Source organism: Scyliorhinus torazame, chromosome 2 (genome assembly GCF_047496885.1).
Source record: "Scyliorhinus torazame isolate Kashiwa2021f chromosome 2, sScyTor2.1, whole genome shotgun sequence".
Lineage (NCBI taxonomy): Eukaryota > Metazoa > Chordata > Chondrichthyes > Carcharhiniformes > Scyliorhinidae > Scyliorhinus > Scyliorhinus torazame.
The window spans coordinates 336,668,888-336,686,890 of NC_092708.1; the positions used below are offsets into that span (position 1 = coordinate 336,668,888).

Genomic DNA, 18,003 nt, shown 5'->3' on the forward strand with positions numbered 1-18,003 from the left:
ACCACCACCAGACTTGTAGAGTGTCGGACCGGCGAGAACGGAAGAGGTGCCGTTATCAGTGCTCCCAAACTTCTGTGTTTGCATGACGCCGCCTCCATCCACTCCCACACTGACCCCCCCCCCCCCCCCCACACACTTCCCATTCCAAATCATGGCTATATTAGCCGCCCAGTAGTAATTGCAGAAGTTTGGCAGCGCCAACCCACCCTCACCCAGACTGCATTCCAGCAACACTTTCTTCACTCGCGGGGTTTTACCCGCTTACACAAAGCCCAAACTAACATTATTCTCCCGCTTGAAAAAGGCCCTTGGGATGAAGATGGGGAGGCACTGAAAGACAAACGGAAATCTGGGGATTACCGTCATTTTCACCGTCTGTACCGTCCCCGCCAGTGATAGCGGGAGCATGTCCCATCTCTTAAAGTCCCCTTTCATTTGTTCTACCAGCCGGGATAGGTTTAATTTGTGCAGTGCCTCCCATTCCCGGGCCACCTGGATTCCCAGATATCGAAAGCTCTTTCCTACCATTCTAAGCGGCAGCTCCCCCAGTCTCTTCTCCTGTCCTCTTGCCTGGATCGCGAACATCGCGCTTTTCCCCATGTTCAATTTATACCCCGAAAAATTGCCAAATTCCCCCAGGATTTGCATTACTTCCCCCATCCCCTCCACCGGGTGTGAAATATACAAGAGCAGGTCATCTGCGTAAAGTGAGACCCGGTGTTCCACAATACCGCCCCCCCTCACCCCCGTGGCCAGTGGCTCTATGGCCAGAGCAAACAGTAATGGGGAGAGGGGGCACCCTTGCCTCGTCCCTTGGTATAGTTTAAAATACCCCAACCTCAGCCGGTTCGTACGCACACTCGCTACTGGTGCCTGATAGAGCAACCGCACCCAGTCAATAAAGCCCTCACCAATCCCAAACCTTCCCAGTGCCTACCACAGGTAATTCCACTCCACCCGAACAAAAGCCTTCTCCGCATCCATCGCTACCACCACCTCCACCTCCTCTCCTTCTGTGGGCGTCATAACATTTAAAAGCCTTTGAACATTAGCCTTGAGTTGCCTGCTCTTTACAAATCACGTCTGGTCTTCCCCTATCACCCCCGGGACACAATCCTCTATCCTTGTAGCCAGTATCTTAGCCAGCAGTTTGGCATCCACATTCAGTAGAGAAATCGGCCTGTATTACCCACATTGCTCCGGATCCTTCTCCCGTTTCAGGATCAATGAAATAGAGGCCTGCGACATTGTTGGGATGAGGACTCCCGTCTCTCTTGCTTCATTAAATGTCCTCACCAGCAGTGGGCTCAATATCTCCGAATATCTCTTATAGAATTCCACCGGATAGCTGTCAGCCCCAGGGCCTTGCCTGACTGCATGCCCTCCAACCCCTTGATTATTTCCTCAATCTTAATTGGGGCTCCCAGCCCTTACACCAGATCCTCATCCACCCTTGGGAACCTCAACTGATCCAGAAACTGCCTCATCCCCTCCACCCCAGCCGGGGGTTCCAACTCATATAATTTACTATAAAAGTCCTTAAACACCTCATTCACCCCCACTGGGTCCAGGACAGTATTCCCTACTCTACTCTTTACTTTCCCTATCTCCCTGGCCGCCTCTCTTTTCCTGAGCTGGCGCGCTAACATTCTGCTTGCCTTTTCCCCGCACTCATAAATCGCCCCCCTTGCCTTCCTCAACTGTTCCATCGCTTTCCCTGTAGTCAACAGCCCAAACTCCGCCTGTAATCTCCGCCGCTCCCTCAGTAGCTCCGCGTCCGGGGCTTCCGAGTATCTCCTGTCCACCTGGAGTATCTCAACTAACCTATCCCTCTCAGCCCGTTCCACCTTTTCTCTGTGGGCCCGTATCGAGATTAATTCCCCTCTGACCACTGCCTTCAAAGCTTCCCAAGCCTTCGCTGCAGTGACCTCCCCCGTATCATTTGTTTCCAGGTAGTTCTGGATAGACTTGTTAACCCGCCCACAGATCGCTTCGTCCGCTAACAACCCCACATCTAGACTCCACAGCGGGCATTGCCCTCTCTCCACACTAACCCGTATATCCACCCAATGTGGGGCATGATCCGACACTGCGATTGCCGAGTACTCAGTGTCCACCACCCCCGGTATTAGCGCCCTCCTCAGAACAAATAAGTCGATGCGAGACTATACCTTGTGGACATGTGAGAAAAAGAAAACTCCTTCGCCCTTGGCTGTGCAAATCTCCAAGGGTCTACTCCCCCCATCTGTTCCGTAAACCCCTTCAATTCCTTTGCCGCAGCCGGCCTCCTCCCTGTCCTGGATTTTGACCGGTCCAATCCCGGATCAATGACTGTGTTGCAATCTCCTCCCACAATCAGCTTATGTGACTCTAAGTCTGAGATCTTACCTAACACCTGCCTCATCAATTCCACATCGTCCCAATTCGGAGCATATATGTTCACAAGTACCACCTGCACCCCCTCCAGCTTCCCACTCACCATAATGTACCTATCCCCCTAGTCTGACACGATTCTCTCTGTCTCGAATGCCACTCGTTTTATTGATCAAGATCGCTCACCTCCCTGGTCTTGGAGTCCAGCCCGGAGTGGAATACTTGGCCAACCCACCCCTTTCTCAGTCTCGTCTGGCCTATAACCTTTAGGTGTGTCTGTTGTAGCATTGCCACGTCCGCCTTGAGCCTCCTCAAATGCGCAAACCCACGAGCCCTCTTGACTGGCCCATTCAACCCTCTGACGTTCCATGTTATCAGTCTGGTCGGGGGGCTTCCCGCTTCCCGCCCCCCCTAGCCATCACCCTTTTTAGGCCAGCTTCTAGCTCGCACCCTCCGCCTCCTCGAGACTCCCTTGGGCATTCGCTGTTCCCAACCTCCCATTTGTCCCCAAGTAATAGTTCCTCCCCCTTCAGCAAAGCAGCTCCCCCTTCCCTCCCCCCTAGCAACAGCACTAGGAACGCAACCCCCCCCTCAAGTCAAGCTCCAGCTTAACATCTGCTCACCCCACACGGTGCTTCCGTGAGTCAGCTGACCCATGCTGACTTGATAGCGCCCGCCCATGGCACCAAGCAGTCTGTCTCCCCATTGTTCTCCCCTCTCCCCCCATTTGGACAAACATGTTAAAAGCATCACATTACTCAGTAAACAATCATCAGAAAAAACAGTGAAGAAACAGCCGCTTTAGAAAAAAAACCACCCAAAAACAGAACCTGCCCCAAAGACCATCCCCCCTCTAACCAGCTCCCTGCAAGACAAAGTTAACTTTAGCCATCAAAACAGCCCCTTATTACACATAACACTACTTATACAGCCCAGCACAATAAATCTCCACTACTGTACTCACTAAGGCTTCAGTGTCTTTAGTTCGCCTCCAGCCTTTATTCTTTAATAAAAATCCATACTTCGTCTGGTGTTTAAGTAGAAGTCCCATTCCTCATGTGTGACCCACAGACGGGCTAGGTACAACATCCCAAACTTCACTCCCTTCTTAAAGAGGGCCATTTTTGCCCGATTAAACCCAGCTCGCCTCTTGGCCAAGTCGGCGCCCAGGTCCTGATAAATGCGCAGGTCACAATTCTCTCACTTGCTGCTCCGTTCCTTCTTGGCCCACCGCAGAACGTGTACCTTGTCCAGGAATCTGTGAAAGCGTACCACCTCGGCGGCTCGTTCGCTCGGGGCTTCTTCGCGAGGGCTCTGTGTGCTCCATCCACCTCCAGGGGCCGAGGGAACGCCTCAGCCCCCATCAGCTTCTCCAATAAGTCCGTCACATAAGCCCTCGCATCCGATCCCTCACTGCCTTCAGGGAGGCCGATAATTCTAAGATTCTGCCTCCTGGACCTGTTCTCCAGGTCCTCCAGCTTCTCCTGCATTCTTTTCTGGCGGTCGTTCATCATCTCCACCTTGGTCTCCAGCACGGTTATGTATTCCTCGTGCTCGGACACCTTTTTCTCCACCTCCTGGATTGCTCTTCCGTGGCTCTCTTGATTCTGCACAATTTGATCAATCGAAGCCTTAATCGGGTCCAGCGTGTCCTTCTTCAGCTTGGCGAAGTAATCTTCGAAAAACTTCACCAGCTGCTCCGTCGACCACTGTGGTGTCTGCCCGCGGCCCTTGCTCTCTGCCATGCTTTCCCGTGTTACCAGCTTTGCTCGCGTCTTCCTTATAGGACTTTTTCTTCTCACACGGCCACTTCTGTTCCAATTCTCCATACACTGGAGGGGGATTTCTCCTCACTGTCTCACTCTTCACTGATTTATCCCATAAAATCCAGAAGAAAACGGGGGAAAACGGTCCAAAAGTCCGTCACAGGCAGGAGCTGTCAAATGTGCGACCTACTCCTCCATGGCCGCCACCGGAAGTCCCAAGAGAGAACATTGTTGAAATATATAAGATCCTGAGGGGTCTTAACAGGGTGGATGGGGAGAGGATGTTTCCTCTTGTGGGAAAATGGCCGAATGGCTGACTCCTGCTCCGTGTTCGTAAATTCAATCCTCCACTCTTGGTTTCTGATCTTAGTTGTGTTAGATTGAAAGGTACCGAAAGCTGCATTTTCAATGTGGAATGGAAATTAGTTTGGCAAATGGGGTTATCCTACCCCTGCAGCATATCATATCTTAGTGCTGGATCACCTCTCTGCTTTCTAGGCAGCATATGAATGGAATATGGGATAACTTTACACCGTATGGCCATATAATAATAACTGCTTATTGTCACAAGTAGACTTCAATGAAGTTACTGTGAAAAGCCCCTAGTCGCCACATTCCGGCGCCTGTTCGGGGAGGCCGGCCGGTAAATAGAAATAGAGCAATCAATATTATTTTGGTCATTATTGGTTGTAATAGTATTGACCTGGCTAAACGATAGCATTCTTGCATTTGAGTTGAAGATGGTTATGGGTTCACGTCTCACTACAGAGTTTGGTCACATAACCTAGGCTGATACTTTCATATGGTATAGCAGAGGTGTTGCATTATCGTAGTTGCTGTCTTTCAAATTAGATAGTAAAGCAAGTTACTGTAGCTCTCCCAGGCAAGACTTAAAAGACCCAATGACATTATTCAAGAGGAGAAGGTGTGGGCAACTTGGTGTTCTAATTGATTACTATTCACTCAATAACCACCACAAAAAAGCAGACTATTTGGTAATTTATCGCATTACTGTTTTTGAGGTTTTTGAGGCATTTGAGTCTGCACATTGGCGATTACATTTTCCTATATTCCAACAGTACTTTGAAAATACAACATTAGTCACAAAGTACTTTGGAAAGTTTTGAAGTTGTTAAAACTATATAAATGCAAGCTTATTCTTCTTTCCTTATGCTTACCTCATTGGACTTTCGACCCAGCAACAAATATGTTGCAGTTATTTCATCATATTTCATTTTGGCAAGTGATTCCTGGATTTCCTCTCGGGTATAACCCATCCCAACCATTATATCTGTAAAATAAAGATCAATAGTTTTCAAACAGGCCAGTCTTAAGTACTATCTGATCAAGTATGTTATTTTCCAATATAGTCTTTCAAATCTAATTTAATCTTCACACTACGGGCGAGATTCTCCGAGCCCCGCGCCGGGCCGGAGAGTCATCGCAACTGCGCCAAGACGCTGGCGCGCGATTCTCCGATGTGCGGAGAATCAGCGCCATTTGCGCCGGAGCGGTTGGCGCGGCGCCGGCCGCTGGAATCGGCGGGGCCGCCGATTCTCCAGCTTGGATATGCCACGTGGATAGGACAGAGTCCCGCCGGCGCCGTTCACCCATGGTCGCTGCCGGCGGGAACTCTGCGCGAAGGGCCGGGGGGCAGCCTGTGGGGCGGGGAAAAGCAATCCTTTACCGGAGGGGGCCTCCGATGGGGTCTGCCCCGCGATCCGGGCCCACCGATTGGCGGGCCGGCCTCTCCCCCCGGGCCTACTTTCCGGTGAGCCGGCCCCTGAACACCGACGCCATGTTGAGTCGGGGCCGGCGTGCAGAAGAAGTCCCCCGCGCATGCGCAGGTTTGCGCGGCCCAACTGCGCATGCACGGGTTGGCGCAGCGCCCATTTGGCGGCAGGAAGGGTGGTTGGAGCAGCATGACCGGGTCGTAACCGGGCCCGGCGGCGTGACCGGGTCGTTCACGACGGCGCAAACACTTGGGCTCCATTTGGGAGAATCGCCCCCTACGTGTTCCCTTTAATAATAATCTTTAGTTTCACAAGTAGGCTTACATTAACACTACAATGAAGTTACTGTGCAAAGCACCTAGTCGCCACATTCCGGCACCTGTTCGGGTACACAGAGGGAGTATTCAGAATGTCCAAATTACCTAACAGCACGTCTTTCGGGACACGTGGGAGGAAACCGGAGCACCCGGAGTAAACCCACGCAGACACAGGGAGAACGTGCAGACTCTGCACAGACAGTGACCCAAGCCGGGAATGGGACCGGAGATCATGGCACTGTGAAACAACAGTGCTAACCACTGTGAAACCATGCCACCCATCCCTTTAAAAGGTTGCTAATAATCTTCTCAATTAACAAATACCAAATTTTTGCACTTTCCCTTCCTTAACCCACATTGAGTTACTTCAGAAGATTAAGACATTACTTAAAGGCAACTATACGATACTATGGCTTAGTATGCTGCCCAGCTATTAGGACAAACGTCTGAGGTAGGCTATTCATGAAAGCATAAAAATGTATCAGCTGGCTGTAAAAGTCATACTCGTTGCTGCTCGATTTGGCAAAAATTAACAGTTTCACTGACTGCGATTAAAAGATTAGCTGTTATTAGTAGAAAATTCACACTTATAGAAGTAAAATTATTTCTGGAGTTTGAGTTTAAGAAACATTTTGTGACGGGGATGAATGGCAGAAGCTTATTTTATATCTATCCAATGCTCCACCAAACTTTGAAGTGCTTAAAAGCAACACTGGGATAGATGGCTCAAGTAGAGAAAAAGACCATATTTAATGGATGAATGGTCGGTCTCTGAAGTCTTCTGCTTCTTCGCTTTCAAATCTCTCACTTTGAATTGTACAAAAATAAAAAGTCAAATAAGAATACAAATGGGAGTTACAATTTAACTTAAAACTCCTAATCTATGAAAGGAATTTGTATAATGAATATTTAAATTCTCCTTAAATGTAAATAATTAAGAACAGGTAGGCCAGGCATACATTAAAACTATAGTACTGATTTATTTAACTTATTTTATATCTACATTAGAAAAATATTTCAAAACTGCAAAATATACTAACATTTATGTTAACATAAAATGGAATCAAAAGTCATTGCGGACACATGGACAGTAAAACGGTAGCAAAAGGAGAGTGGGGTTGATTCGGGACCAAAGAGGACAGTTATATTTGTAGGCAAGGGGCAGGGCTGAAACACTAAATGGGCACACTGCATCTGTCTTTACTAACAAAGAAAATGCTGCCCAAATCTTTGTAGAAGAGGAAGTGGAGACCCTGCATGGGTTAAAAGTTGGTAAGGAGGAGCAATCGATGAGGTATTGGCTGGACTTAAAAGTTGGGAAATCACAGGGCTGGATAGGATACATCCAACAATATTGAGGGAAATCAGGGTGGAAATTGCAAAGACACTGACCATTACGATTGCTGTTATCGTGCGGGATGCAGTGGTTGCTGAGTGAGTGCTTGCTAAGGGGAGTAAATTTTTAAAAAACTTACTGTTGGCAGTTTCCAGCTGAATCCGGTCGGAGTGAGGAGAGAGTGACTGTTGGGTAAGTAGTTAAGATTTAAATTGTTTGGACTTCCGTTTGCGGCTATGCAGAGCTAAGTCGCACGTTCGGCAGCTCCCGCTTGGAATGGACTTTTGGGCTCTTTTCAGGGCCCCCAACGGAATTTTTTCGACATTTCCCGGTGTGGGAAGAAGATTGCAATATTCCCCCGACAGTGTATGGCTTGGACCAGGAGTGGGGTGACTAAAAAAGTGGTGGTGAACCCAAAGAAAGTGCGAGGGAAGAAGAGCAAGATGGCGGCGGGCGGGGACCAGGCAGCGTGGATGCAGTGGGCGCAGGAGCAGCAGGAGGTTATCCAGCGCTGCTTCAGGGAGATCAAAGCGGACCTGTTGGAGCCGATGAAGGCTTCTATCGACAAGCTGCTGGAGACCCAGACGGGCCTCCCGAGCGGGGTCCTTCCAGGGGCCCCTGGAGCTGGATGGGGCCCATAGAGTGCTGGCGAGGAGGCCAAAGGCTAATGAGCCGCCGCGGGCGGTGCTGGTGTGGTTTCATCGGTTCGCTGATCGGGAGTGCGTGCTCAGGTGGGCCAAGAAAGAGAGGAGCAGGAGGTGGGAGAACGCGGAGGTTCGAATATATCAGGACTGGAGTGCGGAGGTGGCGAAGAGGAGGGCCGGGTACAACTGGGCGAAGGCGGTGCTGCACAGGAAGGGGGTGAAGTTTGGCATGCTGCAGCCGGCGCGTCTGTGGGCCACCTACAAGGACCGGCACCATTATTTTGAGTCTCCGGAGGAGGAGTGGGCCTTTGTTCAGGGCGAGAAGTTGGACACAAACTGAGGGTCGGGGTGGGTGGTCGGGGATTGCTGTTGGTGTGTTACATTTTGAGGGGGGGGGTTCTTTGCTCTTGTTTCTTTTTGGTTCGGTGTGGGTGGTTAGGGTGGGTTGGGCACTGTTTTGGTTGGGTCTGTCGGGTGGGCTCTTGGAGGGGGATAAGTAAATGGTGGATGGCCGGTAGGGAGGATGGGACCCCGCAGGGGAGGGTGAGGCCCGAGTCGGGGGTGAAGGGACTGGGCCTGTAAAAGGAGCTGCGTCAGAGGTGGCAGGGCCGGGCAGGTGGAAAGCGCGGGCTTATTCCTGTGCTGAAGGCTGGAGGGGCCGGGGCCGGGAAGCGAGGGTTGTTTTCCACGCTTGGGATGGAAGGGGGAGGCGGAGAGCCTGCTGATGGGTAATGGAGGAGGAGGGTATGTCCCACAATGGGAGGAGTCGAAGGAGAGGCGGGAGTGGCCGGGGTCAGCAGGAGTCGGCTGACTTGCGGGAGTGCAATGGGGGAGCAAAGCAGCTGGGAGGGGTCCTAGCTTGGGGGGAGGGGGGTAACTGGGTTGCTGCTGGTATGGTCAAGGGGGAGCTGGAGCGAGTAGAGGGGGTTGGGACAGGGGTCTGCCGCCGTGGGGAACGGGCCGGGCGTGGGGTGCGGGCGCGTGGCTGGCCGAGGAGGGGTTATGGCTAGTCGGTGGGAGAGGGGGGGCGGGTAGCCCCCTGATCCGACTAGTAACTTGGAATGTAAGGGGACTGAACGGGCCGGTAAAGCGGGCCCGGGTGTTCGGGCACTTGAAGGGGCTGAAAGCGGATGTGGTCATGCTCCAGGAGACACATCTGAAGGTGGCAGACCAGGTAAGATTGAGGAAGGGGTGGGTAGGTCAGGTGTGCGGGGCTGGATGCCAAATATCGGGGGGTGGCGATCTTGGTGGGAAAGAGGGTGTCGTTCGAGGCGTCGAGCATTGTGACAGACAATGGCGGCAGGTACGTAATGGTAAGTGGTAAGCTGCAAGGGGAGAGGGTGGTGCTAGTCAACGTGTACGCCCCGAACTGGGACGATGTGGGTTTTATGTGGTGCATGTTGCGTCAGATCCCGGACTTGGAAGTGGGGGGCCTGATAATGGGGGGGGGGGGGGAGACTTTAACACGGTGTTGGATCCGGCACTGGATCACTCCAGGTCTAGGACGGGTAGGAAGCCGGCGGCAGCTAAAGTGCTGAGGGGGTTTATGGACCAGATGGGAGGGGTGGACCCTTGGAGATTTGCAAGGCCGGGGGCTAGGGAATTTTTATTCTTCTCGCATGTTCATAAGGCTTATTCCCGGATCGACTTTTTTATTATGAGTAGGGCTCTGATAGCAAGAGTAGAGGATACCGAGTACTCGGCGATAGCCATTTCGGATCACGCCCCGCATTGGGTAGACCTAGAGCTGGGGGAGGAGAGGGACCAGCGCCCGTTGGGGCTTGGAGGTGGGGCTGTTGGCGGACGAGGAGGTGAGTGAGCGGGTCCGAGGAAACATAGAGAGATGCCTGAGGCCAACGATAACGGGGAGGTCCTAGTGGGGATGGTATGGGAGGCGGTGAAGGCGGTGGTTAGGGGTGAGCTGATCTCCATTGGGGCCCACAAGGAGGAGAGAGCAGAGGGAGAGGGAGAGGCTGGTGGGGGAGATGGTGAGGGTAGACAGGAGGTATGCGGAGGTGCCTGAGGAGGGACTGTTGAGGGTGAGGCGTAGCCTCCAGGCCGAATTCGACCTGTTGACCACCAGGAAAGTGGAGGTGCAGTGGAGGAAGGCCCAGGGTCGATTTATGAGTATGGGGAAAAGGCAAGTCAGATGCTGGCGCATCAGTTTCGGAAGTGGGACACAGCTAGGGAGATCGGGGGAGTTAAGGATAGGGGAGGGAGGGTGGTGCGGAGTGGGGTTGGCATCAATGGGGTCTTCAGGGACTTTTATGAGGAACTGTATCGGTCCGAGCCCCCACTGGAGGAGGGAGGGATGGGCCGCTTTCTGGACCAATTGAGGTTTCCGAATGTGGAGGAAGGGCCTGGTGGCGGGATTGGGGGCCCCGACTGGGCTGGAGGAGCTGGCCAAAGGGATAGGGAGCATGCAGGCGGGGAAGGCACCGGGGCCGGACGGTTTCCCGGTCGAATTCTACAAAAGATATGTGGACCTGTTGGGCCCGTTGCTAGTTAGGACCTTCAATGAGGCAAGGCAGGGGGGGGGCTTTGTCTCCGACGATCTCCCGGGCACTGATCTCCTTGATCCTGAAGTGGGACAAGGATCCCCTGCAGTGTGGGTCTTACAGGCCGATTTTGTTGTTAAACGTAGATGCCAAGGTGCTGGCGAAGGTCTTAGCCACGAGAATTGAGGATTGTGTGCCGCAGGTGATCCACGAAGACCAGACGGGGTTCGTGAAGGGGAGGCAGTTGAACGCAAATGTGCGTAGGGTAGAGTGGGGATACTTGTGGGAGGTGCTGAAGAGGTTCGGGTTTGGGGAGGGGTTTGTCAGGTGGGTTAGGCTGTTGTACGAAGTCCCGATGGTGAGTGTGGCCACGAACAAGAGGAGGTCTGAGTACTTTTGGTTGCATCGAAGGACGAGGCAGGGGTGTCCCCTGTCCCCCCTGCTCTTCGCACTGGCGATTGAACCCCTGGCTATGGCACTGAGGGAGTCGAGGAACTGGAGGGGGTTGGTGCGGGGTGGGGAGGAGCATAGGGTGTCGCTCTATGCGGACGACTTGCTGCTATATGTGGCGGACCCGGTGGGGGGGAATGCCGGAGGTAATGAGGATCCTCAGGGAGTTCAGGGATTTCTCAGGGTACAAGCTCAACATGGGGAAGAGCGAGTTGTTCGTGGTTCACCCAGGGGACCAGGAGAGGGGGATTGGCGAGCTCCCACTAAAAAGGGCGGAGAGGAGCTTCAGGTATTTGAGGGTCCAGGTGGCCAGGAGCAGGGGTGCCCTGCATAGACTTAATTTCAGGAGGCTGGTGGAGAAAATGGAGGAGGAGTTCAAGAGGTGGGACACGTTGCCACTGTCCCTGGCGGGTCGGGTGCAGTCAGTTAAGATGACGGTGCTCCCAAGGTTCTTTTCCTGTCCCAGTGCCTCCCCATTCTTATCCCGAAGGCCTTCTTTAGGCGGGTCAACAGGAGCATAATGGGGTTTGTGTGGGCGCGAGGGACTCCGAGGGTGAGAAGGGTGTTCCTGGAGCGGAATAGGGATTTGGGGGGGGGGGGGGCTGGCACTGCCCAACCTCTGTGGGTACTACTGGGCCGCCAATGTGGCGATGGTGCGCAAGTGGTGGAATTCCCGCGGCTGCTGCCACGCACAGTAGCACAGGGTGCTCTCGGGGGGGGAAGGGGGGGGAGGGGGGGGGGGGGGGGAGGAGAGAGGGGAAGATCTCGGCAACTTACCAGGTGATGCAGGAGGAGGAGGAGGCCTCGGTGGTGGAGTTGAAAGGTAAGTGGGAGGAGGAGTTGGGAGAGGAGATCGAGGGGGGGACGTGGGCAGATGCCCTTGGGAGCGTGAACTCTTCCTCTTTGTGCGCGAGGCTCAGCCTCATACAGTTTAAGGTGCTGCACAGGGCACACATGACCGGGACAAGGGTGAGCCGGTTCTTTGGGGGTGAGGACAGGTGTGTTAGGTACTCAGGGAGCCCAGCAAATCACACCCATATGTTCTAGGCATTCCCAGCGCTGGAGGAATTTTGGAAGGGCGTAGCGAGGACGGTGTCGGGGGTGGTAGGATCCAGGGTCAAACCGGGCTGGGGGCTCGCAATATTTGGGGTTGCAGGGGAGCCGGGAGTGCAGGAGGCGAAAGAGGCCGGTATTCTGGCCTTTGCGTCCCTGGTAGCCCGGCGAAGGATTCTTCTTCAGTGGAAAGGATGCGAGGCCCCCAAGCGTGGAATCCTGGATCAACGATATGGCGGGGTTTATTAAATTGGAGAGGGTGAAATTTGCCTTAAGGGGATCGGTGCAAGGGTTCTTCAGGCGGTGGCAACCGTTCTTGGTCTTCCTGGCAGAACGGTAGACAACGGTCAGCAGCAGCAGCAACCCGGGGGGGGGGGGGCGGGGGGTCTATTTTATTTTTGTTTGTTTACAATGGGGGATCTGAGGGGGTGTATATATTTGCTATGTTCGCTTTGTGTTAATTCGGGGTGTTAATTTATTATTCATGTATAGGGGGGCACGGGGGTTGTTTTATTTTGTTCTGTATCTAATTCTATTGGGTTCCTTTTTCATTTTGTTGCTGATATTTTGTGAAAACCTCAATAAAAATTATTTTTTAAAAAAGATTTAAATTGTTTGTGCGGGCCCATAACAGCTGATTGCTGTTAGCGTGCGGGGTGCAGTGGTTACTGGTTAAGTATTTTATTTTTTACCTGTATTTAAGTTGGGCGGTTCCTAAACCCGAGACACTACACTTGTAGTGTCCCCACCCTTCCACCTCCTCTAACCTAAGGGGTTGAGTGAATATCAGGTAAGCTCTTTCTTTCTTTTTCTTGTTTTTATCCACAAGTTATCTAGAGGGGATGGCAGTGCAATGTTCTTCCTGCAGAATGTTTGAAGCGAGAGACGCCGTCAGTGTCCCTGCTAATTTCACCTGTGGGAAGTGCACCCATCTCCAGCTCCTCAGAAACCGCGTTAGGGAACTAGAGCTGGAGCTGGATGAACTTCGGATCATTCGGGAGGCAGAGGTCGTCATAGATAGTAGCTTCAAGGATGTAGTTACTCCGAAGAATCAAGATAGATGGGTGATGGTGAGAGGGGCTGGGAGGAAGCAGTCAGTGCAGGGATCCTCTGTGGTCGTTCCCCCCAGTAACAAGTATACCGCTTTGGATACTGTTGAGGGGAACGACCTACCAGGGGTAAGCCATGGTGAACGGATTTCCAGCACTGAGTCTGTCCCTGTGGCTCAGAAGGGAAGGAGGGAGAGCAGGAGAGCAATAGTTATTGGGGACTCGATAGTTAGAGGGACAGATAGATGGTTCTGTGGCAACGAAAGAGACTCACGGATGGTATGTTGCCTCCTGGGTGCCAGGGTCCATGACGTCTCGGACCGCGTTTTCAGAATCTTTAAGGGGGAAGGGGGAACAGTCACAAGTTGTGGGACACATCTGTACCAATGACATAGGTAAAAGGGATGGGGATTTAAAAGAGGAATTTAGGGAGCTAGGGTGGAAGCTGAGAGCCAGGGCAAACCATGTTGTCATCTCTGGTTTGTTGCCGGTGCCACGTGCTAGCACGTTGAGGAACAGGGAGAGAGTGCAGATAAACACGTGGTTGCAGGGGTGGTGTAGGAGGGAGGGTTTCAGTTACGTAGATAATTGGAGCACATTCTGGGGAAGGTGGGACCTGCACAGACAGGGCAGTTTGCACCTGAACCAGAGGGGCACCAATATCCTGGGAGGGAAATTTGCTACGGCTCTTCGTGGGGGGTTTAAACTAATTTGTCAGAGGGATGGGAAAACGAGCTGTAGTCCAGAAGCCAGTGTTGAGAGTAGTGAGGTACTGAGGAGGGGATCAAGGTCGCAGGCGTGTACTGGTAGACAGGAAGGTGGGTTGAAGTGTGTCTACTTCAATGCAAGGAATAAGGTAGATGAACTTGGAGCGTGGATTGGTCCCTGGGACTACGATGTTGTGGGCATTATGGAGACATGGTTAAAACAGGGACAGGAATGGTTGTTGGAAGTTCTGGGGTATAGATGTTTCAGTAAGAGCAGGGAAGGTGGTAAAAGAGGTGGAGGAGTAGCATTGTTAATCAAGGATAGTTTAACAGCTGCAGAAAGATTTGGTTATGGGGATAGGGTGGGGGAGTGGGCCGAGGTAGGGCGTTCTTTTGGAGGGTTGGTGCGGACTTGATGGGCCAAATGGTCTCTTTCTGCACTGTTAGGGATTATTTGATCCCTAATTGCCCTCGATATGGCGATGGTGAATACCTGCTTAAAGTGCTGCAGTCCATATGGTGTAGGTACAATCACAATGCTGTTTGGAAGGTAGATCCAGGATTTTGACCCAGTGACAGTGAAGGGACGGTGATATAGGTTCACGTCAGGATGGTATGTGGCTTGGATGGGAACTTGCTGGTGGTGTTCCCATAAATTTGCTGCTCTTTTCCTTCTTGGTGGTAGAGGTTGAAAATTTGGAAGGTGCTGTCAAAGGACCCTTTGTGAGTTGCTGCAGTGCATCGTGTAGGATCTGTAGATAGTACACACTGCCTACATTGTTCGTCAGTGGTGGAGGGAGTGAATGCGAAAGTGGTGGCTGGAGTGTCAATCAAGCAGACTGCTGTGCTCTGGATGGTGACGAACATCTTGAGTATTGTTGGAGCTGTGCTCATCCAGTCGAGTGGAGAATATTCCATCACGTTCCTGACTTGTATCTTGTTGATTGTGAACAGGCTTTGGTGATTCAGGTGAGTTATTCACTGCAGAATCCCAGCCTCTGACCTTCTCTTTTAGCCACAGCATTTATATGGCTGGTCTAATTCAGTTTCTGGTTAATGGTAACCCACATGATGTTGATAGTTGGGGATTCTGTGCTAGTCATATCATTGAGTGTCAAGAGGAGATGATTAGATCCTATCTTGTTGGAGATAGTCATAGCCTGGCACTTGTGTAGTGACAATATTACTTTCCATTTATTAGCCCAAACCGGAATGTTGACCGGGTATTGTTGCATATGGACGCGGACTGCTTTAGTATCAGAGGAGTTCAGATTGGGCTGAACATTGGGCGATCATATCAGCGAACATATCCACTTCTGACCCGATGGAGGGAAGGTAATTGATGAAGCAGCTGAAGGCCTAGGACATTAACCGAAGGAACTCTTGCACTGATGCTTTGGGGCTGAGATAATTGATGTGCAACAAGCACAATCATCTTCTTTTGTGCAAGGTCTGACTCCAACCAGTGGTGCTTTCCCCTGCTTCCCATTGATTCAGTTTTGGCAGGTTCCTTGATGTCACACATCGTCATATGCGGCCTTGATTTCAAGAGCTCTCACTTCACCTCGAGTTTAGCTCGGAGTTTAAATCAAGACTGTAATGAAGTCAGGAGCCAAGTGGCCCTGGTGGAACCCAATCTGAACAGGTTATTGCTGTGCAGGTGCCACTTGATAGCATGGTCGATGACACTTGCATCACTTTGTTAATGCGTGAGAGTAGACTGATGGGTTAGTAATTGACTGGGTTGGATTTTTCCAGCTTTTTGTGGACAGGACATACCTTGGCAATTTTTCAAAACGCTGGGTAGATACCAGTGTTGTAGCTGTACTGGAACAGCTTTGCTAGTGGCATGACCAGTTCTAGAGCATAAGTTCTAGAGCAGTACAATTGCAGTAACCTGGGGTCTCCTCCTCCCGTTAGTTGTTTAATTGTCTGCCACTATTCATGACTGGATGTGGCAGAACTGCGGAACTAATATCTGATCTGTTGGTTGTGGAATCACTTAGCTCTATCTACTGCATGCTGCCTCTGCTTTTTGGCATGCAAATGATCTTGTGTTGAAACTTCATCAGATTGGCACCTCATATGTTGGTATGCCTGGTGCTGCCCGCATGCTTCATTGAACCAAGGTTGATGATAGAGCTTGAGTGAGGGATATGCTGGGCCATGGGGGTCACAGATTGTGGTTGAATAGAATTCTGCTGCTGCAAATGTCCCATTTCACCTCATGGATGTCCAATTTTGAGTTACATTTGTTTTAAATCTATCCCATTTAGCAAGGTCCAAGTGCCACGCATGATGGAGGTGAAGACGAGACTTTATCTCCACAAGGATTGTGAGGCAATAACTCCTACCAAAGACCCAATCTAGCAACTATGTGTCAGTAGTGGTACTACCAGGCTACTCTTGGTGATGGGCATTGAAGCTGCATGAAGAGAACATTCTATGCCCATGGTATCCTCAGTGCTTCTTTCAACTGATGCTCAAATTGGAAGAGTACTGATTCATCAGCTGAGAACAGATGGTAATCATCAGGGGTTTTTCTTGTCCATGTTTGAACTGATGACATGAGACTTCATGGGTCCAGAGTCAATGTTGAGGACTCCCAGGGCAATTACCTCCTGAATGTTTATCGCTGTGCTGACTTGTCTGGTGGGTCTATACTGTTAATGGAATTGTGATGGTGGCATTTGGGACATTCTTCATAAGGTATGATTCAGTGAGTATGACTATAACAGGCTGTTGCCTGACTAGTCTATGGGACTGCTCTCCAAATTTTGGTACAAACCCTCAGAAGTTAGATGCTAGCAGGGTCACTAGGGCTGGTGTGCCATTGTTGTTTTTGCTGCCTACGTCGATGCCAGGTGATCTGTCTGGTTTCATTCCTTTTCAACCTCAAAGTGGTTTGATGCAACTGAATAGCCATTTCGAAGAATATTTAAGAGTCAACCACATTGCTTTGGGCGTGGAGCCAGAGCAGAGAAGGATGGCAGATTTTCTTCTCTAAAGAACATTAGTGAACCAGATGAGTTTTTGATGATTGGCAATAGTTTAATGGTCACTATTGCTGGATTTTAGTTCCTGGTTTATTTATTAATTCGTTGAATTTATATGAGGTGGGGGTAAAAAAGGGAAAGGCTTGGCAATTTTGATTAGAGATGCAATGACAGCTGTGAGGAGGGCCGATTTGTTAGGAGGATCATTAATTGAGGCCATGTGTAATGAGCAAAAAAGGGACAGTCACACTATCGGGTGTGTCCCCCAAACAGTCAGAGAGAGATAGAAGCGCAAATATGCACTTGAGAAGTGCAAATACAATAGGGTTGTAATAGTAGGAGATATTAACTGCCCCATTATTAACTATTAGTTTTAGCGTGAAAGGAATGGAGGGAACAGAATTCAGGAGAACCTTTTTGGCCAGTTTGCAGCAAGTTCAACAAGAGAGAACGCAGTTCTGGACCTAGTTTTAGGAAATTAAGCTGGACGGGAGAGCATTTTGGTAGTACTGACCATAATTCTGTTAGTTTTAACATATTATGGAAAAAGATGATAGAACTGGAATTAAAGTTCTATATTTGAGAAAGGTCAATTATAGTAAGGTGAGAAGCGATTTTGCAGAAGTGGACTGGAAATAGCTATTTACTGGTAAATCAGTGTCAGAAATAATCGTACTCCCACAAAGAAGAAGGGTGGGCTGGCCAAATATAAAGCCCCTCACACACACCCTGCTTGGTCAATCTCCACAGATGGGACATTAGTGTCAGCCCCCCATGTGCCTGTAGAAGAGAGCAAACTATGCACGACATCACAGAAGAATGTCCAATCCATAGATTCAGCGGAGGCCAATCCGCACTCAACACAGCAGGACCAGAAGAATCTGCTTGGCTTACGGACTTTGCATTTGTGAAAATAATAAACAAACAAGTATGGTATTAAATGATTGGAGGTCTGCTAATGTTGTACCTTTGTTGAAAAAGGAGCAAATGATAGACCAAACAATTACAGGCCTCGATAGTGGGCAAATTATTGGATCAAGTTGGAGAGACAGGATAAACTGTCATTTAGAAAAGCATGGAT

At 50.7% G+C, this 18,003-nt stretch overlaps 1 protein-coding gene across 12 annotated transcripts in view; it reads right to left on the bottom strand.

Moving 5' to 3' along the window:
- mark3a (MAP/microtubule affinity-regulating kinase 3a) overlaps nt 1–18,003 on the bottom strand; it is a 274,076-nt gene that overhangs the window by 37,364 nt on the left and 218,709 nt on the right. For all 12 annotated transcript variants that reach the window (XM_072490253.1, XM_072490261.1, XM_072490271.1 and 9 more), the window contains one exon: nt 5,318–5,430. In XM_072490253.1, the coding sequence (XP_072346354.1) occupies nt 5,318–5,430 (113 nt within the window). The remainder of the gene's footprint in view (nt 1–5,317; nt 5,431–18,003) is intronic.